The 22939-nt window shown below is 39.1% G+C and overlaps 1 protein-coding gene across 1 annotated transcript; it reads right to left on the reverse strand.

Moving 5' to 3' along the window:
• Positions 1–7428: 7428 nt before the first annotated feature.
• KCNV1 (potassium voltage-gated channel modifier subfamily V member 1) lies at positions 7429–13337 on the reverse strand. Its single transcript, XM_007115174.2, has 3 exons — positions 12696–13337; positions 11322–11851; positions 7429–8015 (listed from the first exon to the last, which is right to left on the reverse strand). The coding sequence occupies exons 1-3, from the start codon at positions 13160–13162 to the stop codon at positions 7504–7506; spliced, it is 1509 nt and encodes a 502-aa protein (XP_007115236.1). The 5' UTR covers positions 13163–13337; the 3' UTR covers positions 7429–7503.
• Positions 13338–22939: the final 9602 nt, after the last annotated feature.

Genomic DNA, 22939 nt, shown 5'->3' on the forward strand with positions numbered 1-22939 from the left:
CCACGCACATATGATGACCTTATCTTTGATAAAGGAAGCAAGAGTATACAATGGAGAAAAGACAGCCTCTTCAATAAGTCGTACTGGGAAAACTGGACGGCTACATGTAAAGAAGGAAATTAGAACACTTCCTAACACCATACACAAAAATAAACTCAATGCAGAACAGTATGGATGTTCCTTAAAAATCTGAAAATAGAACTACCATATGACCCAGCAATCCCACTACTGGGCATATACCCTGAGAAAACCATAATTCAAAAAGAGTCATGTACCACAGTGTTCATTGCAGCACTATTTACAATAGCCAGGACATGGAAGCAACCTAAGTGTCCATCGACAGATGAATGGATAAAGAAGATATGGCACATATATACAATGGAATATAACTCAGCCATTAAAAGAAACAAAATTGAGTTATTTGTAGTGAGGTTGACAGACCTAGAGTCTGTCATACAGAGTGAAGTAAGTCAGAAAGAGAAAAACAAATACCGTATGCTAACGCATATATATGGAATCTAAAAAAAAAAGAAAAAAAATGGTTCTGAATAACCTAGGGGCAGGACAAGAATAAAGATGCACATGTAGAGAATGGACTTGAGGACACAGGGAGGGGGAAGGCCATGCTGGGACGAAGTTAGAGAGTAGCACTGACATCTATACACTACCAAATGTAAAATAGATAGCTAGTGGGAAGCAGCCGCATAGCACAGGGAGATCAGCTCAGTGCTTTTTGACCACCTAGAGGGGTGGAATAGGGAGGGTGGGAGCGAGACACAAGGGAGAGGAGATATGGGGATGTATGTATACATATAGCTGATTCACTTTGTTATACAACAGACACCAACACAACATTGTAAAGCAATTATACTCCAATAAAGATGTTTTAAAAAAATAAATAAATAATAAGAATGCACTTGAAAAAAAAAAAGAAAAATGTCAGCCTAATGCCAAGTGTCTCAGGTTTGAATCACCAAAGGAAAATTATCTTAATCTGTATTTTGGCCAAAAATCAGTACATGGATAACTTAGATCCTTGGCTAGTTTGATTTGGTATTCTTTTATCTTGACTTCTAGTAAGAATATTGCAAGGCTTTTATAAAGGATACAACTTACATTACTAGAACCATAAAAATACTAAAATAAAGCTATAAACAAAATTATGAATAAAATATATATAATGAAGACATATACTTAACATGATGGTTTTATGTAAATTATATATTTTAAATCTTTTTGTATTGTTTTTGCAATATTTTTTTTTGCTATTTATGATGTTTGAAATGTTAAAAATCACCCAGAATAAAAAATTTGTATTCAACTTAAAAAAAAAATCACATTTGTTATCCTAAATTTTTACTCCTCAATCTCTCTCTCGTGCTCTCTCTTTCTCTTTCCCTCTTTCTCTCCCTCTCTTTCTTTCTCTCCTTCTCTCTCTCAGTCTGTGTGTGTGCATGCACCAAACTTATTAAAACTTCTTTAGTTCAACTATTATTTCTTTGGAAATACTTTGAGTATTGAATAATAGAATAATGTAGAAAATACACACATTACCATTATCTTCTTTTACTTATCAAACCTCTTAGACTATATACTTTCTAAGGAAGCCAAAGTAAGGTTTTATGTAATTAGAAGAAATGTCCCTCAACTTAGAACATGAAAAGGAAATCCAAAAGTTAACATATTTTTCTTGTTACTTCAGATTTAGTTGCATCATGTTGTTGAAAGCTAAATGTATTTATCTACCTCAATGGTTTTACATAAATTAATATATAAACAGGAAAGAATTTTTCAGTCATTGGATTATTAATGGTGCCCATTAAAATAGTGTCATAGTCAGTATGATGTTACCAGTTCAGAAATGAATAAAATGGGATTGAAATTGTTTTGAAATTTCCCCCTGCAATATCAATTTATTAATGCCATTTCTTTGTTCAGAAAAAAATTAAGTAACATGGCAATGACATCTCTGTGCAGCATAACTAATTATGGTGCACTTAAGTCCACAATAATGATAAAAGTGTTTCTCAGGATATACAATTTTTCTTTGAGGTAGAGAAAAGTATAAGCAGATTAGAATTCTCTTTATAACTTTTTTAGGCTGCAAGGGTTTACTGGGGGAAATCATGTGCTGTGAGTGGGGTGCTGTGGACAGAGGAGGAAGGAGAGGATGACTACCAGCTGCTATTCTGAGAGCAAAGCAACACTGAACAGTCTAATTCATCTACCAACTCCCTTTTTTAAGTCTTTATTCAGAAAGAGAGGCCCATGGAATCCTTGGAGGGGCTCCTTCTGGATGTGCATGGCGAAGCAGATCTGTGCAGTTTAGGGCTTGACTGTGGTGGCTGTGAAAATCCACTGTTCAGATCTCCTCCTGAGGGCAGCATGGTTGACTGTTGGCTTGAGCTGAGTCCCATATCTAAAAGAGGTGGGGCTCCTTAATGGGCTACTTTTACTCAGGACTCTCCATCAACTCTGTTGACATTTTCTTAGAACTGCGTTGTAATCAGAGACTCTTTTTACCCAATCCTCTTCTCTCCCTCTTCTTTGCAGGTGTCAGATTGGCATCATGGTTTGAAGGTTCTTCCCATTTTATCTAGTTTCCTCCTCTTTATTCTTCACAGGCTTTTTTCCCCTACAATAAATGTCTTGCACATAATTACAGTAATCAGCTCTCTTGGCCTCAGCTTCTCAGAGTACTTGATCTGACATAGGTTTTTGGGATAATATCAATAATTTGGTATTAGATATGCTAATCATGAGATATTTATCGGATGCTCAGGTGTAGACATTGAATAGGCAGTTATGCACACAAATCTGAAGATGCAAGAATTGAGAAGAGAAGTCTAGTCTGAAGACAGAAATTTGGGAATTGACCAAGTATCAGTGGTATTCAAGCAATAAAACAGAATGAGTTGCCAAGGTAGTGATGTAAACAGAGAAGGAGGGGCCTGAGGATTAAGCCCTGACTGACCGCCTCAACCAGAAAAGATGAATGGGCAATGAGGTAGGAGGGAAATCAGGAGAGTGTGATGGGCTGCAAGTCAAGGAAAGAAAGTTTTTCAATTATAGTGAAGTCTATAATTAACCTTGTAAATGCTGCTGATGGATCAACAGCATCTGAGAATTGATGACTGGATTTAGCAATTACCGGGTAATGGCTGACCTTGAGAAGAACATCTTTAGAGGAGATGTAGTGGTGGGAGACTGATGTGAGTGGATTATCAAGAAAGAATAGGGAAAAAATAGTGAATATAGAAATGAAGAGAGTGACTAGAAAATGCTCTCAAGAAGTTTTGCCATAGAGGAGAGCAAGGAATTGGGTGTTTCCTAGAGGATGAAGTAGATTCAAGTTTTTTGTTCATTTGTTTGCTTTTGTTTTTAAGATGGAAAAAATTAAATTATGTTTTTTTTCATGATAGGAATGATCTACTAAGGAGGGGGGAAAGAAATGGTATAATAGGGAGAGGGGAAAGGCATTCTGAAGCAATGTCCTAGAGTTAGAGGCAAGGGTGGACAGTTCAACTCATGATAGAAGGAAAAGCAGATTGAATATGCACAGATGGAGGTAGGTGGATAAATGTGGGTGCCGGCCCTTGTGGAAAATCTTTTCTAACTGATTCTATTTTCTGAGTGAAAGTGGAATCAAAGGGAGGTGTTAGAGGTTTATATTTATCTAGAGAGTGAATAGCTTCAGGAATTGCAGTATGATTGCCTTGCAGCATTAAGAACCCATTTGGGGTTTAGGCATGAATGTAAAATGAGAGCAGTCAGCACACATTGGTTTTTTTCTGTAATCACGATCAGCTCTGCAGGGACAGCACAAATAGGCACTGAGTTGGATTTAGTTAGGGTTTGGGTTTTACCAACTGAATACCTCAATGGATTTGAGGTCATAAGCAAGAGAGTGATTTTAACACAAGGCAAAAGAGGACATGAAGATGGTGAGCATCTCAGTTATCCCGTTATCCTTAAAGAACACCACATAAGCAAATGCCAAGTGGAGTTTGTGAGTAAAATTCTCCTTGGGTGACATTTTTATTCCACATATCAGCATGGCTCGAAGACAGGTTCGGGAGTTGGGGTGCTTTTGCAAAGGGAAATCACCAGGGGAAGCACTAAAACACATCATTTGCCAACTGATAGCGTCTTGGACTGAATTGCGGGATTGATAAGGCAGAGATATTAATGGCTCATATTTCAAAAGAGCAGGCTTCTCATGTTAAGAAAATGAATCAGTGGAAATATTTGTCAAAGCAGTAAGCTTACTGAATGATAATGTTTTGCTTAGATAACTTGGGCCAGCATGTATATTTTTTGCAAGAACTAGTCAAAAGATTTTCATGAGAGCAAGAATTCCACATTGAAACACAGCACTGAGATTTCTACCTCAATTAGCTTCTTTGTGCATTTAATACATTATGCTTTATACTAATTTGCATTAAAATGATAAATGCAACTATTTTTTGTATATATAGGAAAAAAACCCAGTAAAACATGAACAAGATGTCACTTCTACCAAACATACCTCAATCATTTCTCAAAATTGCTCTTTTAGGTACTTAAGCATTCCCTCTGTGCACTCAAATGTTTTTAATTAGTGTTTTTTAAATAGCCTAAAGCCAATAATTCTATTATTTATATGCCCAAACAAATTAAATATTGTTTTATAGCAATAATTCTTAGGTTTTTGACAAACATCAATTTTTTTAGATGTTGAGATATAAGATTAACAGAGTTCCTGCCTTGATTTGTTACTTAAATTTGGTCTGCTTGTATGTATAATTTGTTGAACATGCACCAATATTTTATATAATAGCAAGGCTGACTAAGCAGTGATATTTGAAAATTTCTTTTGAAATGTCCATATTTCAACAAATTTATATAGCTAACACACCATGTTTCTGGAGAACATGTTTAGAATCTTCTGTGGTAGGAAAAAATATACGTATAATACATATAGTTTTTTCATTATTTTCACTTTCCAACTCTTATTCTAAAGGTAATATTTTTTTTGGTCTAATAATGACTACACGATGTGACAACTGTTCCTTAAAAGCTCCATTCCACCTTGAGAATACGTTGATACCTTTCTTAAGGCGTATTGAACCTCTCCACCAATGAAAAATTGGCTTGCCTGCCTGGGAAGGGAATCCCTAAGCACAGGTTGTGTGGGAATAATGAAATCTGTCATATGCCTTTTAGGAGTATCATTTTCAGGGTCCAGCAGATTGGGACTCATTCTTCGGTTCTGTCACTGATGCATGGGCTGTGTGAATTTGGGCCAAGTTACTTCATCTTTCTGTGCCTCAGCTTTGTTGTCTGTGTTCCCCTCACAGCCTTGAATAGAATGTTAAATACAAAAGAATAAGACTTGGCCTGATTTTACAAAGAATCTGTAGTGCCCAGCATACAAATGTGTCCTGAATAAATATTTGTTGGATGGATAAATATATGAACTATATCACTAGAAGAGTAGAGCGATAGTAATTATATAATAGGAATATTTTGAGGATACAGTGACATAAAACATGATGAATACAGAGCACAGTCCTGGATCAGAGTAACTTATTGGGGGGAGTTCTAGATAAGTCAGGATAAGTTTGCCTTCTGTGTCTGATCCCTATTTCCCCTTCAGATTGTGGATGGCATATTTATATTATGACAAGTGGCCCTGTGCCATACTCTAGCACCTGGGAACTGTGTAAGAGGGAAAATATTTACTACTACACATATCTCTTAACTCTTTCATAATATTTGGGAGAAGTAGAAACAAGCCAAGAGGATTAAAGGATTTTAGCATACAATCTAAAACTCATGTTATCAACGAAGATGTTTTTAGAAGTGAAGCATGCATACCAGAAAACTAGAGGTAGCGTATATGATATTTCATTGATTTTAAGATGCATGTTTTAAATTTTTACCTGTCCAAAATCTGGATACATTTTACAATCAATGGCATCTTACAATCGATTGGACTTTCTTTTGTTCTTTCTTTTCTTTTCTTTCTTTTTTTTCTGTCTTTCCTCTCCTCCTCCTTTCCTTCTTTGTAGTTCATAATATAATAGGGTATCTTAAATAGATTTAATAAAATACGGTACAGACATATATTAAATTTGTCTCTCTCAATGTTTATTTCTTATCATAGCGCAACTCTGGAAAGGGGCTGTTTTTTTCTACTTTCCCATCCCATGAAAATTTAATACCATAGATATACTCTATATCTGTTTATGTATTGCAGGTATATGTATTTTATGAATAAAAAGAGTAAGATATTTTTGTCCCCCCACCAAGAAACAATTTTTATCCCGTTGGGGACACGGTTACACCCATTAAGAAGGCAGGTATGAAAGTGATAAATCTGTATTATTCTTCGTTTTAAAAACCTCATTTACTGGAATATTGGAAATCATAAACTAATTCTTAGGCTTAGGTAGAGCTCTTGGCTTTAATTATATAACAAACTGACTAGAAATTTTATTATTATCATGAATGACTGTCAAAATGCGTGTAAAGTTTGAACATTTGCTATTTACCCCAACAGTCAGAAAGCTATCCATAATATTTTTTGTTAACAAAGAAAAGATTGTCAAGTTCACCCAGTGGTATCATTCAACATATCATTCTCATATTATGAAATAAGACTATTTAATAATTTCAGTGTATATACATTTAGGATGTTCACTACTTCACCTTTACTTACAAAGTCATGATTTTAAGGACATAACTTGAACACTACATCAATAAAGAGATTTTTTAAAGACCATCTAGTTTCCATGGAGTACTAAGAGATACCGCCTTTATACTGCACCTATGCACTCAGTGGGGAGGATGAAGCTGTGCAACTCTCAAAGCCTTTGGGTAGCACTCTGCTACCGCAGTCTAAGCAGTTTTGCGATTCTACCTCCAACCGTAATGATGGAATACAGAGCTCAGTCCATTTGTGATCGGTCATCTGCACCAGAGGAAAGATAGGGACTCAGTCTATGACCATCAAATCAGGATTTTCTCTTGAAAAGAGAATGGTTATAGTCGACAGCTTTAACTGATGGAGAAAGGAGGGCTTTATTTACTTGGAGAGTATCTTTAAATGGCAGAGTTGTCCAATGTGTTCTTAAACGTTCACTCGTCTTTTCTTGGGGCTATGCAGTTTAACGTCCATCCTTTAAAATTAGTGGTGCAAAAGATTCTAAAAATTAGTGATGCATAAAACATTTAACTTTGTTGTACGCACTGCACTATTATTTGGTATTTGACAATTCAGGCATGTGTATATTGGCCTGGTTGCGTTAAATGGATATTTTTGAGACTCAAATGTGTCAAAACAATGTGTTGCTGTTTTGGGGGGATGTGAATTATTCTAGTAGATCAAGCAACGTACGAACCAAATGAACACAGGTAGTACTCAAAAGAGACTCATCAGTAGTGTACAGACTTCCATATCAAGGCTTTATCAATCAAGTTAGTATTACACAAGCTTCTGTAAATAAACTGAAAGAGAATTCAAAACCAGAAATCATCTCCTCCACTGCTCCTAGTACTTGCTCTTTCTCTGCCTTTTAATCGAAGCATCTCCATGATACTCCGGGCATAGACATCTCTCAAGTTAACACTGATATATGAGTCAGTGGCTATATTCTTGGTAAGTTTCTTCAGAGCCTCACGCTGTCTAACAGCTGCTTCCTTGAGCTTTAAGGTGAAGTAGCAGGCAGAGAAGCGGTCGTTAATAATAGCAATGGGTAAGGCCAAAACAAGGATTCCCGATAAGATACACATGAAGGCCACGATTTTGCCCGTGGTGGTGTCTGGTCTGATGTCCCCATATCCCACGGTAGTCATGGACGTTGTGGCCCACCACCACGCACAAGGGACACTTGTGAAGGTTGTGTCGGGAATGCTCTGCTCAGCAAAATATTCCACAGTTGAAAATATAGAGATCCCTACAGACAGAAATAGGAGCAGCAAGCCAACTTCTTCGTAACACTGGGTGATTGTCATTCCAAGCGAGCGTAAGCCTGTAACAGAACAATTGGTGTCAGTCATGGGCCCCCCTCCTCTCTTCCTTCATCCTTCCCTCCCTTCCCTTCTCCTTCCCTGCTACCCACCCACACACATGCATTTCACATTTAATATGACTCCAGCATTGGGCAATGTTCTGGGGATATACAGATGATAAATTATAACCTTCAGGAAGTTCTTAGTTTAGTTGATGGAGCCAGCTTGAGAAGGATAGAAAAATATAAATAGATTCATCCACTCACTTATCATTTATTAAAAACCTACAATTTATACAAAAGAAAGGTGAGAGATGAGTTGGAGGGCAGGCAGGGGACCTCTGATAGGAGTTTGTACTTTATACAATGGGAAACTTTGCAGCATTGCACGTGGAGGGCTGTCTTGGTCAGGTCTGCATTTCGGTGCCTCACCTTAGCACACTTTTCTAATGAAGTTTTATGTTGTCTCCTTATATTTTATGTGTCTGTTTTTCTCACCTTCCTGATAAAGTTTAATACAATTAGAGGCATCATTATCTGAAAGTCAGAGGACGTAAAAGATGAGAATGAAGTGAAGCAGCAGAAACAAGTTAGGAATCAGTGACAAAACTGACATAAGAACATCAACTGTACATGCGAGGACATTCTCAGAGGTGTGGCAGGAGGGGTTCCTGCACTCCCATGGCACCCATTGAAATTTTTGTCCTTAATACCAAAGCTTAGGAAACTATCTCCCTTGAATATGTAGAATTTCTCCTTTCCTGTAGGGAGATAGACCTGAATACAGAGTATTCCTCCATTGCGAAAAGGTACAGGGGACTGGAGCCAGTAGGGAATTCACTCACTATGAGGCATTGGTGAATTTCCCATTGCTAATTCTGAGGATTCTGCAAGACAGACCCAGGAGAGTCCAATCCCACCTCTGACGAGACTAAACCCTCAGGATAGTAAGAGGAGCCCATTACAGGATCGTGATTTGAATAAGGTATCTTTCCAACTCTAGAGAGATACTGATTAAAGTTTATCCACATTTCGAAGTCATATTAACATGATGTCACAATGATATGGTCTCAGAAGTCCAAAGCAGTGCCTCTTGGAATCACTTTTAAATTTTTATTCACTCATTGGAGACTATTTTAAATACATTAAAATACTATTTGTGCTCTCATTATTTTGAATTTTGTTCTTGAAATTTTCAGATGTTCTTGAATTATTTACCAGCTATTTTAAAAGACCAATGAATATAACTTTGAGGTTTAACTTCAAAAGACATTTAAAGAATATCTTTAGAATACCTTTCAAGAAACTGATCTTGATGTGTCTGTATTAAATTGAATTTCTGAAATATATTGACAACATATGAAGAAATGCATAGTGTTTGGGAAGGTTGTTTTCATTTCAACAGTCTAAACATTTCATTTTGTAAAGAAACAAAGCGGCCTGAATTTCTGCATGCTACATCAATTAACTCAGATAATCCTAAAAAATAATATGAGATAGATGTTATACTTATGCCATTCTACAGGTGAGCAGACTAGACACAGAAAGGTAGCATATCTAGTACAAAGTTACATACCAAAGACTTAAAATTAGGCTGTCTGGTCCACCCATTGTCCTCCTAACCATTATTCTATAATACTTCTCAATTTTTATTTATAGTTAATACATAGGGGAATATGTGGTCTATGTCTATATTTTGCTAAATGATATGCTTAAGATAAAATTGTCAAATATTTATGCAACTGTTCATATCTTTTCAATAAATTAAGGCATTATTAGTCCTTCTACTTGCCTTAGAACTGACAAAACCTCTGAAGAGGTGACATTGTGGAAATTACTGTTATTTTCTTTTTCCTTTCTTTTGGGAAAAAATGTAGTCTTTACTGGGTGTTTTTAAATTGAATCTTGTGAAGAGTTTATAAATGCTAGAAGAAAGCATCCCATTACGTGCGTCAGAAAACAAAGAGTGGTACTTCTGAAAGTAGTTAGAAACCCTGTTATCAAATCTCTGGTATGTGAGACTAGCTAGGAGAATACACCACTAAAACTATATTCGGAGAAATCAGAGTTTCCTCAGAGATGTGTGGGAAAAAACATATCTGAGGTTAATTTCTCCCTATATTTATAGGGAGAGACAACTACCATCAACTCCTTTTAGGTGACCAGTCAGGCATATATCTAGGGAAATAGGTGGGAATAGGACTCTCTATTCAAATTATTTATATTTATATGTATTGTATGAATATGGCATCCTACTCCAGTGTTTCTCAAAGTGTGGTTCAAGACCACCTACATCAAAATTAGCTTGTTAAAATGTATGCTTCTGAATCCAACCCCCAAAACTAAAATCTGACTCTTGGGGATTGGGGCTCAGAATTTGCATTTTAACAAGGTTTTCAAGGGATTCTTATTTTCATTAAAGTCTAACATAAGGTAACATATATGTGCTCCAGAACACCTAACAGCCGGCTGGGCCAGCCACTGAAAATCATTGCCCTTGGGGATGCAAGCATCATCTTTAATGGATTTGTGTGATTTCCTCTGACATTGTCTAAAATTTTCACATATATTGTGTGTGTGTGTGTGTGTGTGTGTGTGTGTGTGTGTGTTGTGTAGAGATTTTTCTAGGGAGAGTGTTCTTTAGATCTTCAAGGCTTTATGATACATACAAAAAGCTAAGGAATTCCTGTTACAGTCTCTCTTATGCCTCCCCAATTAGGGACAAGAAAATTCTCAGATACTAGACAAAGCATTGAATTAGTGTCTTTTGCTTTCTTCCAAAGCAAAATTTCCATTGTTTCTTCAAAAATCATGGGAGGGCCACCAGTGCCCAGTCATCTCTCTTTCTGCATAGCCAGAGAAGGCCCTGGAGGACATTCTCTTCTCCCAAGGAACATGTGTGATATTTCCTTGGACACAGAAAAGAAACTGGCTTACGTTCCTATATATCACATATAATCTGTGCATATCTTTTTATGTGCTGTTTATGCATATTTTATGTAGAACCTTCCAGAAACAGAGTACCTTTAATTTTCGTATATCTTCTGGGCACCTGGGTTAAAATAAAGTTAACATATGGTTAAATTGTTTCTCAAATGTCTTAAGGAGAGGAATTGTGTGAGAGGCAGCTTGTCCTCTATACCTGTGATAACAACCTCAAGGTTTTGCTTTTCAGTACCTTTCTGGAGATCATAATGGGGTGAAATATAGGAGTTGGTAGTTTTGAGTATCAATTTAGAGTCAAGAGTCGTTTCCCTTGGACCATGGTCAAAGCACTAATGCTTAAAAACAATGGCAAATTAAAAGGCATCAATGAAACCCGAATACCTGTGGAATGCCTGCCCAGTTTGAGCATACGCAGAGCCCTGAGCAGCCTCAAAACCTGGACGATGCGCCCCACGTTTTCCAGCTCCTGGGTAGTCTGGCTCCCACTCAGGCTCTCTACCAGAAGAGTGATGTAGAAGGGCAAGATGGCTAGGAGGTCTATGATGTTTGGCACCTTTCTCAGGAAGCGGCACCTGTCCCGCACGCACAGGAAGCGCAGGACAAACTCCCCGGTGAACCAGCTAATGCACACATACTCCAGGATTTCCAGCAGCTGCAGGTCCAGCCAACTTAACTCAGCTGACATCAGAGCCATGTTGACGATGGACACCGCCACGAAGATGATGGATATGACCCCAAAGATTCGGGCAGCTGTGGAAGACCCCGGTTTCTCTAGGATGTTCCAGAGCTTCTGGCGGACGGTAGGGCAAGGTCCTTGTGAGAAGTCCTGTTCGCTCTCATGTTGACTTTCCTGGTCTTCTGTGTCCTTCTTAAAGTCTAAAGTTTCACTCAGCTCCTTTCTTCTGAAGTATCTTTTAGAGAAGACAACTTGGTGATTAGTCTAACTTTTTTTAAAATACAGAAGTAAAGAGAATTAAACTTGGCAGTGAAGTCATGCTTTTTATTTCAGTAAAACGCAGAAAATGTTCATTCATATTTTACCCAGGCTTTCTTCCCACAGTACTCAAATGTTCTCATTTAGGATTATTGTTTTTAAAATGGCACTTTCATGGTAGAAGTTTATACAAAAGAATTTATACATGGCAAAGCTACTTTAGATTAAAGCATTTTGTCACCCATTTTTTTCTTGTAACAGGAACAGAAGTTTGCGATAATTAATTTTTTTTAAGGTGGCTAATGGAAAGGTATTCATGAAGAAATGGTAGTAACAGCAATGTAATAGCAAAATAATAGATCGCCAAAGTCCCACAATCATTCACAGTCAAATAACCAACTTTCTGTCTTCTGGATTTAAAGCAGTTCTCTGTCCCAAAGTTTTAAAAGTTAATGTCCTAGGTTTGATAAACAATAACGCTCTCCACTGAAACCTACATCCCTATACATGCATTTTTTGGAGCATAAGATTTCTGACTCATTTATTTAACCACCAAATATTTATTGCAGGCCTGACCTCTCTTGACTTATAAATGAATTAGCCTACTGGAAAAAGGAGAAGGTTCAGAAACTTCCAATCAGAAGTTGGCTTTGACACTTTCCGGCCTCCACTGCCACCCCAACTTCTAGCTCCGAAGTGGGCACAGGTATTCTTAAGCCTGGCTTGAGAGAGGCTTGTGTAAAGCCTCAAATCTTTCCCTCCGCCGCCCTCTCTCCACCGCGCCCGCTGCCCCGCCCAGCCACCAAGCGCCTCGAGGGTACCTGTCCCTGCAGCAGGAGTCAATGCTGAGCTCGTCGATGCCCCAGTACTGGATCTCCTGGAGGAAGGAGAGCGCGCACAGCTGCTCCATGACGTGCAGGCGGCCGGTGCGATAGTAGTGCAGGACGTAGCGGAACGCTTGCGAGCTCCGGTCGAAGAAGTACTCGTTGTCCACGGGGTTGGCGTCGTCACAGAACTCCAGGGGGCTGGGCACGGCGGCCAGGGCCCCGGGGCGCCGGCACGAGGCCACCACCACGGCCAGCTTGCCAAGGCGCGTGTGTGGGAAGCAGGACAGAGCCTGCTGCGAGAGCACAAAGCGGCTGCCGCCCACGTTGACCGTGAAGCTGTCCCCGAGCGCCAGGGGCTCCCCTTCGCCCTCGCTGCAGAAGACGCTGGAGTCCAGCGAGGTCAGGGAGGCGCTGTCCAGCGGCGAGTCCGGCGACGCCCGGCCGCGGGGAGGCAGCTCCATCCTTGCCGCCGCTGCCGGAGGGCGCCACAAAGTTGGGGGCGGTGGCACGGCCGGGATTTCCCGGGCTCCCGAGGTGGGTTCCTCCCACCCCCGAACCCTTACTTTCTCCACCCCCCTGCGCTCGTTCTCCCTCTCGCCGCTAGGGAGCCGCGAGTGCGCGGGAGCAGCGCACAAGTGTCTGAGCGCCGGGTCTGGGAGGAGCGGAGGGGTGGCGCCCAGGGAACTGCTCAGGTGTGGACCAAGCCGAGGACATCCGCAGGGCACGCTGCCGGTCGCCGTGGTCCTTCCCGGACTCAGTACCCCCTCCCCAGCTTTGTAATTGAGATCTCCAGCCCGGGAGGTGTATGGGTCGAAGGCCTCCCTGCCTGGGGGTTGGAGCGGGAGGGGAGGGGAAGGGGGAGGGAGGTCTACAGTAGAGGAGGGCACGACGAATCTTGGAGGAATGCAAGCAAGGGGAAGGGCAAGACTCACTCCCGCCTGCAGGAGACCCAAACGAAAAGTTCAGAAGGCAAAGGCAGTGGTAACCGGGTCTGAGTCTTTTCCAACTTCAGGATATATATTCCTCTCTCTGCTTTTGCTGCGCAGTTTCACAGGCCTCCCAGGGAGTGGTCGCTGGGGATGCGCGCACGTGGGGGAGGGTGACCTGGGTGCGGGGTCCGAGTCATTTGCTCGCATTCACTCTCATTCTAGTCTGTCACTCACGCTTCGTTTTCTTCTCCCTCCTCCCCTAATTTTTGACTTCCTGGTTGAGAAACGAGGACAATTAATGATGACTTTTGATTAAGTCCCAGTGAGTCACTGAGAACTAGGGGTCACCATTGCCAGCTCCCGTCACGTGTTGAGGCACTTTGCGCCCTTCTGTTTAGCCTTTTCTGCCGCTACAAGTTTCCCGGAGAGCAGGTGTTCTGGGGCCATTCTTCGGCACACAGTGGAGCTGTCATTTTAGGAGAAGGGAAGGCAAAAAGACAAGGACTAGAACAGGCGTGGGCTGGGGCAGGAGTTTAAATAGTAACGACGACTCGGTAAAGGGAGAAGCCGAGCGCCGTGCCCAGGTGAGGCTAGAAGTGCATCCACGGGGCCCCTGGAAGTCGCGCCCCGGCCAACCTGTTGGCCACGGGGCGGGAGCGAGGAGGAGGGCAGGGTGACTCACCTGCTGCTCCGGGCACATCTGGGGTGCGCTCAGTGGGCGCAGCTGGCTACGTAGCCTCGATTTGATCCTCGCGATTTACACGTGAGTCTGACTTCACAGGTCCGGGAAGAGGGCTGTGCTCGCGGCTGAGCTCCTCGCCCGCGCTGGTTGTCTAGCCTCGCCTCCTCGCCACGCGCCTCCCGGCTCCGGCCCCTCGGCTGCGGCGGAGGGTGGCCGCCCCCGCCCGCGCTCGCTCCCAGCCTACGGCGTTTCCCAGCGCCAGCTGTGGGGAAAGCGGGGAGCGGAGGGAGGTGAGACCGGAGGAGGAAGTGAGGCGCTCAGTGACTCTGAATCTTATATTCATCCTGAAGGCGCTTCAAGGATTACTATATTAGATTCTCGTTTCCCGGAATCTGTGCGCTCACAAATGCTCAAGAACAAAATTTTCCAGCTGTATAAATCTGCTAAACTCAGGGTTAGGGCAGTTATGTTAACTGCTTTGTGTGGCACGGTTCAAGGTTGTCCTCATTATTTCCTGCATTTTTTCAAAAGTCTTTGCAAGAATGAGTGAACCACACTTATCTCCTTTTTTTCCTTGTAAGTAGTTTTAGAAATTATATATAAAGAGGTAAAGCAGGCAGCTTGGTACAGTAGCGAGGGCTTTTTCATAGATTGACCTGAAACGTAGCTGTTTAGTTCTGGCTTTGTCAACTGGCTGTGGGACCTCTAGCTGGCATTTACTTCAAGGGCCTCAACGCCTTCCTTAGTAAAATTTCAGGTTTTAATAAAAAACACCTAACCTTTACTGGGTGCTTACTTTATGCCAGGAAATTTTTGTAAGCCCCTTACTCATACAGTACCTTATTTAATCATAATAACAATACTATGAGGTAGAAGTATACTTGGTTTACAGCAGGGAAAACTGAGGCAGAGAGAAATTATGTGATTTATTTAGGGTCACACATTCCAAATTAAAACCTAGGACTAATTATCAGAGGCTGACCCCATAAACACAGTGCTTGGGACGTATCATTTTTGTGTGATCTTTAAATAAACCAAAGTGTGGTTGTATTTATTTACTTACTTTCGCAGCTTTCTAAAGAAGGGCAGGAGTTTAATGATGTATTTTCTCTAATCTTTCAACAAATGCTTGTTGAGCATCCACTATGTACCAGGCACTATTTTAGGTGCTTCAGATGGCTCCGTGAAAAAAAAAACAACAGACAACATCCCTGTCCTTATGGAACTAACATTTTCCTGTGAGAATAAAAGAACAACTTCAGTGAAATTTATAAAACAGTATATAGTATTTATCAGTTATGGCTCTTTGGACGGCTATCCTTCTGGTTAACTTTTGCCTCTATAAAGAACTCTTCCATACAGAAAATATGGAGTTAAAAATCATCCTAGTAGGGGCTTTCCTGGTGGCGTGGTGGTTGAGAATCTGCCTGCTAATGCAGGGGATACGGGTTCGAGCCCTGGTCTGGGAGGATCCTACATGCCGCGGAACAACTAAGCCCGTGAGCCACAACTACTGAGCCTGCGCGTCTGGAGCCTGTGCTCCGCAACAAGAGGCTGCGATAGTGAGAGGCCCGTGCACCGCCATGAAGAGTGGCCCCCGCTTGCCACAACTAGAGAAAGCCCTCGCACAGAAACGAAGACCCAACACAGCAAAAATAAATAAATAAATAAACTCCTACCCCCAACATCTTCAAAAAAAAAATAAAAATAAAAATCATCCTAGTAAGTAGGTCATCGTTATGTATGAGTACTGTGAAATTAATTTTTTTTAAGGTAGTGAAGATTTTCCCTTACATAGAGAGAAAAATTTCTCCAATATTTCACCTATATATTGGGCGTTGAAAAAAGCCAAAAGTTCTGTTAAGCCTTGTTCATCCTTTAGTGTGAATAACTTGAATCAAATGATTAGCAGTAAAGTCTCCCCTAGCTTTACAGATTATTGTGAGGAAGGAGGAAAACTTTCAGAGGAGAATGACAGATTTGGGTGAGAAGGGAGATCTTGGACAGGTGACCAGAGGTTAGCAAACGGTGACTGAGGCTTGGTCTCCTATGCTGCCACCAGGACCCTGGAATCAGTTGTAATTAGTGGTGTCCTGTAGAAGTAATTGTAACAATAACCATTCTTGAAGTGTAAGGCTCAAGCTAAGCATCTGAATTCTCACAATGATCCAATGAAGTAAGTATTGTTATCCTTAGCCACAAATCTCAACTCAGGCTCACAGGCACTAAGGAACTTTCCCAGTTGTATAGTGAATATGTGAAGGAGTATATTAAGGGACTGAAATTGGGGTCTTTCTGACTCCAGATTTCATCTCAACTGCTAAGAACCTAAATTTTTCAATTGACATTCAATTTGATTAAAACAATTTCCACTAATTAAAGTAATTATAACTAGGGATTTCACTGGTGGTGCAGTGGTTAAGAATCCACCTGCCAGTGCAGGGGACACGGGTTTGAACCCTGGTTTGGGAAGATCCCACATGCTATGGAGCAACTAAGCCCGTGCGCCACAACTACTGAGCCTGCGCTCTAGAGCCCGCGTGCCACAACTACTGAAGCTCTCACGCCTAGAACCCATGCTCCACAACAAGAGAAGCACCGCAGTGAGAAACCCGGGCACCACAACGAAGAGTAGCCCCCGCTCGCGGCAACTAGTCTCTCAACTAGAGAAAGCCTGTGTGCAGCAACGAAGATCCAACGCAGCCAAAAAACAAAACAAAACAAAACAATAATTATAACTAGAAAGATGGTTACTAGTTAACTGGGAGTATACAAACACAAATGACCTATTTTAAAATATAGTCTCTTGGGTAGCAAAAATCCCTGGCTTCTTCCCTGTCCTGTTCCCTTTAATCTGTTGTCTCTGCTCACTCATTGATTGTCCAGGTTTGAGTCAGAGAGCCCACTGAAAAACATATGACAAATTAGGGGGGAAATAAATCCATTCAAAGGGAATCCTTCCTGGTTCCTGATCTTGACCTGAGATGTACCCTGAAGTATGTCAAGAAATGAAAGAAGAATTGCTGATAAGTAGCTGGGGATGGTGAGGTCTTGCTTTCGATCTCATTCCTACTTAGCATGGGAGGAATGTGATTGTCATGTAGGAGGTAGCACAGTACTGAGACAGGAAAACTCGACAATCTAATGGCTTTGGCTATATTTCCCTAGTCATCAGATGTTATATTCAGGTGATTTTCCATTAACAGTCTTGTGATGAAGTGAGCTACCGGTGTTTGGCTTTATCTATCAGGTCTTCAAAATATCGACATGAATGTTGAATCCCCAGGTACAACTTGTATTTTTAATTCTTCCAATTTTTATGAATATTTCCAAATTTATTAATGAACAGCATGCATTCTTTTTTTTTTTAAGTCAATCTTTTTTTTTTTAACATCTTTATTGGAGTATAACTGTTTTACAATAGTGTGTTAGTTTCTCCTTTACAACAAAGTGAATCAGTTATACATATACATATGTTCCCATATCTCTTCCCTCTTGTGTCTCCCTCCCTCCCACCCTCCCTATCCCACCCCTCTCATGGTCACAAAGCACAGAGGTGATCTCCCTGTGCTATGCGGCAGCTTCCCACTAGCTATCTAATTTACATTTGGTAGTGCATATATGTCCCTGCCACTCTCTCACTTCGTCACAGCTTACCCTTCCCCCTCCCCACGTCCTCAAGTCCATGCTCTAGTAGGTCTGTGTTTTATTCCCATCCTACCACTAATCTCTTCATGACATTTTTTTTCTTAGATTCCATATATATGTGTTAGCATACGGTATTTGTTTTTCTCCTTCTGACTTACTTCACTCTGTATGACAGACTCCAGGTCTATCCACCTCATTACAAATAACTCAGTTTCATTTCTTTTTATGGCTGAGTAATATTCCATTGTATATATGTGCCACATCTTCTTTATCCATTCATCTGTTGATGGACACTTAGGTTGCTTCCATGCCGTGACTGTCTTTAAATAAAAACCATTATTTCTCCTACTGGTTCCTTGGCTGCTGCTTCTGTTGTACAGATCTTCCTCAACTTACCATGGGGTTACGTCCCAGTAAACCCATGGTAAGTTGAAAATATCATAAATTGAAAATGCATTTAATACACCTGACGTGTCAAACATCACTGCTTAGCTTCACCTACATTCAGTGCACTCAGAACACCTAGGTTAGCCTATAGTTGGGCAAAATCATCTAATGCAAGGACTATTTTTTAATAAAGTGCTGACCATCTCGTGTAATTTATTGACTACTGTACTGACAAGCAGAGTGCTTGTCTGGGTCCGTGGTGGTTGCATCTATCCGCTGTCTCCTGGTGTGGTCGCGTGGCTGGTGGGGAGCTGGGGCTTTGCCACCCAGCATCAGGAGGAAGTGTCTTTCCCCATACGGTGGGCCCGAGGAAAGCTCAAAATTCAAAAGTCGAAGTAGTTTCTACTGAATGCGTATTGCTTTCGCATTACTGTCTGTGCAAAAGCTTTTAAGTTTCAGTAGGTCCCATTTGTTTATTTTTGTTTTTATTTCCATTTCTCTAGGAGATGGGTCAAAAAGGATCTTGCTGTGATTTATGTCATAGAGTGTTCTGCCTATGTTTTCCTCTAAGAGTTTGATAGTGTCTGGCCTTACATTTAGGTCTTTAACCCATTTTGAGTTTATTCTTGTGTGTGGTGTTAGGGAGTGTTCTAATTTCATACTTTTACATGTAGCTGTCCAGTTTTCCCAGCACCACTTATTGAAGAGGCTGTCTTTTCTCCACTGTATATCCTTCCCTCCTTTATCAAAGATAAGGTGACCATATGTGTGTGGGTTTATCTCTGGGCTTTCTATCCTGTTCCATTGATCTATATTTCTGTTTTTGTGCCAGTACCATACTGTCTTGATTACTGTAGCCTTGTAGTATAATCTGAAGTCAGGGAGCCTGATTCCTCCAGCTCCATTTTTCGTTCTCAAGATCAGCATGCATTCTTAACAGTCATGTTTTTAAATTGGATTAAAAGGAAAATCACAAGATACCTTAAATTGACTCTAACGAAGACAATTATGAAAGTAAAAGTTAAAAGTCATTTGGAGCACGATCAAAATTTCTATTATTAAAAACCTAGAACATTTTATTCAGGTTTTTGAAAAAGTAATGAAAATGTATTTATATTATTATTGTATTCCGTTATTCTGTGATTTATTTAAATAATATAATATGATGTTTCTGTGAAATTGTTAATTCTCATCTTTTATATGAATGTTTTAAAATGATTTTACATATATGATTATAAGTCATTGAAATATTTTTAAAGGAAAATGTACATTTCTTATTAATTTATATCCCCAATACTGCAACTTTACATTTATTTTTAATAATTAAATAGACAGGGGAGGTATAATGACTGAAAAATTTTGAATGAAGCAATTTATAGACTTCAACTTGAGTAAACTCTACATTTTCATTTTCAACCATTTCATTTCCAACCACATCACTGTAGACTCACACTAAAACCCCTTTAATTTATCATTCATTAACAATGCAGACCATATTTCATGCGAGGTGTGCATGCCTATCTTTGACCCTGTGTTTCATTACCTAGGGACTGACAACCAGATGAGTTAATTGTAATGATGTTTAAAATGCCTTTGTGTAAGGACAAAATGACTTTATCTTCTTTCCTTTCACTGCATTGGAATATGTTTAAAGGTAAAGGAAAATCTGACAAATTCTATCTATTCATCTTTCATGTGCCTTCTAGGTGCTTGGAATAAATCCTCCCAACTGTATAACAGCCCACTCTAATGCAGAATTTAGCTTAATGTGGGCTTGTTTTGGATTCCTTCCAAGGGGAGGCAATTATCTTTGGAAGTACCCAAGAACTCATTTTTATAGCCTAGTCTGCTACAGAGATCTCAGGATGGGTCGATGATGGCGATGATGATAGTAATATGATAATAATTGATGCTACCTTTACTTATTCAACCTCTGCTCTGTCTTTTATTAGCTGTGTGACCTCAACACGTTTCTTGAAACTTCTACGTCTCATTTTCCTCATCTGTAAAGTAGGAGTGACAGTAGTACTTACCTTATGTTGTTGTTTTAAAATTAAATGAGATAATCCATGTAAATGTTTGATGCAGTGTCATTATTCTTGTTGTCACTTTTATTATTATCAAAATGTTGCAGGAATATTTTTCTAATCCCCCTTACTGAGCACTTACTGTGTGATAAGTGTCATGTTAAGTGTTTAATCTCATTTCATTTATAATTCACAGAAGCCTATGAGGAGAGTATTATTATCATCCTTAATTTACAGATGAGAAACCAGGATCACAGCATTTTAATAACTTCTCAAGTGTCATACTGATAGTCAATATAGGCTTGAACACATTTGTTTGATTCAAATCCTTCAAAGGGCATTAATATGAAAATAATGTGATGATGAGAAATCACTGTTAGAAATGCTCTTCTCTTTCAAAATAATTTTATAAGGAGAAAATTTCTATTCTATGCTTCAAATAATTGAGCGATGACCATACTTCATATACCATGACCAACACATTGCCTGTGATTTCACATTTTAATAAATTGGATCTTTCTTGTAACCATCATAAAGTCGATAGTCAACTGGATTTGTCATTAAATGATTCTCACTATGCCCTTATGATATGCAAAATATATAGTCACATTTTTCCTGAGTTACCAAGAAAATATGTAGAATCAGGCACTTATTGCTCACTGGATTAACTCCTATAATTACACTGAAATTAAACTTTATAAACAAGATTTAAAAGCAGTGGAGCAAAAGCAAGGCAAGTGCTCTGCTCATCATGTTCTGTACGCTGTTAAGTGAACCTAATATTGAATTTGAAAATCCCAATTAAAGCCTTTTTACCCAGCTCTATTGAATTACCTTATGATGACAGAGAGGTAGAGTCATACAGACCATTAAAAACTGTTTCTTATCGAATATATGCAATTTATTAATATTAGAAGTAAAATTCTATTTAGGCTTATCCTTATTCTATTTAGTGCTTTCTTTCATTATCAAGGAACTCAGTAAACTTGAATTCCATCCTGTAGTTGGAAGACAGGTAATCTTTGAAATCCGTATGTGTTATAAAGTTTTTTATGTTGCATTTTCTTGATTTTCCTGGAATCAACTCAAAATTGAAAAGTTTTTCACTCAGTAAATATTTTAGAAATGTAATTTTCTCAGTTTCAGGGGAGATGTTCGTATGTATATACAGATAGAATATATATATTGTATATCATATACATCATTTATATTATGTATGTGAATACACACACATGAAAAACTAAGAGTAGGAAAGTTTACAATGATTTCTATGTCAGTGGATCACATTATTATTACTCTTAACAAGAAAAGTAGTGAACAATCAGAAACAATATAAGGAGAATAGTAGAGATAAGTAAGGGGAAAGGCAATTTTTCTTTCGAAATGGTTCTTACTTACATAGTGTAGTTCCTTTATATAGCATCCTCATGGCATTTTAAACATGATCTAATTAAAGAAAATATGAAGTAATTTTTTAGGACACATATGCTGAAATCTGTGCCAAAGTAGTTTTTTGTTAATTGGATTGCAATGCTGTATAGAATACCTATTATTCTAATCTCAGTTTAAGCACATAGAACAACATTAATTTAAATAAATATTTTATATATGAAATCCATTGCACACAAATGGGATAAACGCATTACTGTTTGAGTTAAAAAAAAATCACTGCTTTTTACCCTTAACTCTGTGATCTGCTTATAATTTTTTTGCTGGTTCAAAAGAATAGAAAAATGGGTTTTTAATCAGTATAAATTAATTTGATTGATTTGAAAAAAGAGTCCTGCATTGCTGCATATATTCCAGAGTATATTTTCTCTACAGAGTGTAATTATATTGGTGGGAACTGCATATAAAAATTTGTTATTTTTTTCAACATGAAAAATATCAGTGAGCCATATGGCATCTTCTTACACCATTGCATCTGATTGACAGCTCAATTATAGACCTGGCCTCCTAGTTCTCCTACAAACAGCTTTCTGGGAAATCTAAACCAAATGGGAAGTCAAAGCATAGCAAACTTGTCCTGGGCCTGCTTTTTAAAAAAAAATTCTGTGAAGTCAAATTTATCCATTTAGTAACCAGGACTGTTTTATTTTCATGGCAGCAGTGAGAAATATCCAGTTCAGTACCACTTATGATATTTTAAATGAAAATAAGTCTCAATTAAAGAATTTGTAAAAGAAGAAAAATAAAACAATTAGGAATTTTAAGATTAATTTGGGAAAACATTAAGTTAGCAATATACATTCAATATTTACATGTGCTAGGCCACATATGTTTTGCTTTTAGTAGCAGAAGCTTATCAAAAAATCAGAATAGATAATTCCTGATTATATGGAAGCTTTGAGAATACTAAGCAGTTTTATTGATGAGATATGTTTACATATGTCTGTAGAACAAGTATTTAAATTTAAGTTAAGAAAATTAAGCTAAAAATATACTAGAATTGTTTCCTCATTTGATATTGTTCAATAAATAGGAAAATATCACAAATATCTTTCAGCATAAATTAAAAAAAGACTTTATGTGCAGTTAATTTTTGGATTGTTTCATTTTTGTTGT

This window comes from Physeter macrocephalus, chromosome 15 (genome assembly GCF_002837175.3).
Source record: "Physeter macrocephalus isolate SW-GA chromosome 15, ASM283717v5, whole genome shotgun sequence".
NCBI classification, from domain to species: Eukaryota; Metazoa; Chordata; class Mammalia; order Artiodactyla; family Physeteridae; genus Physeter; species Physeter macrocephalus.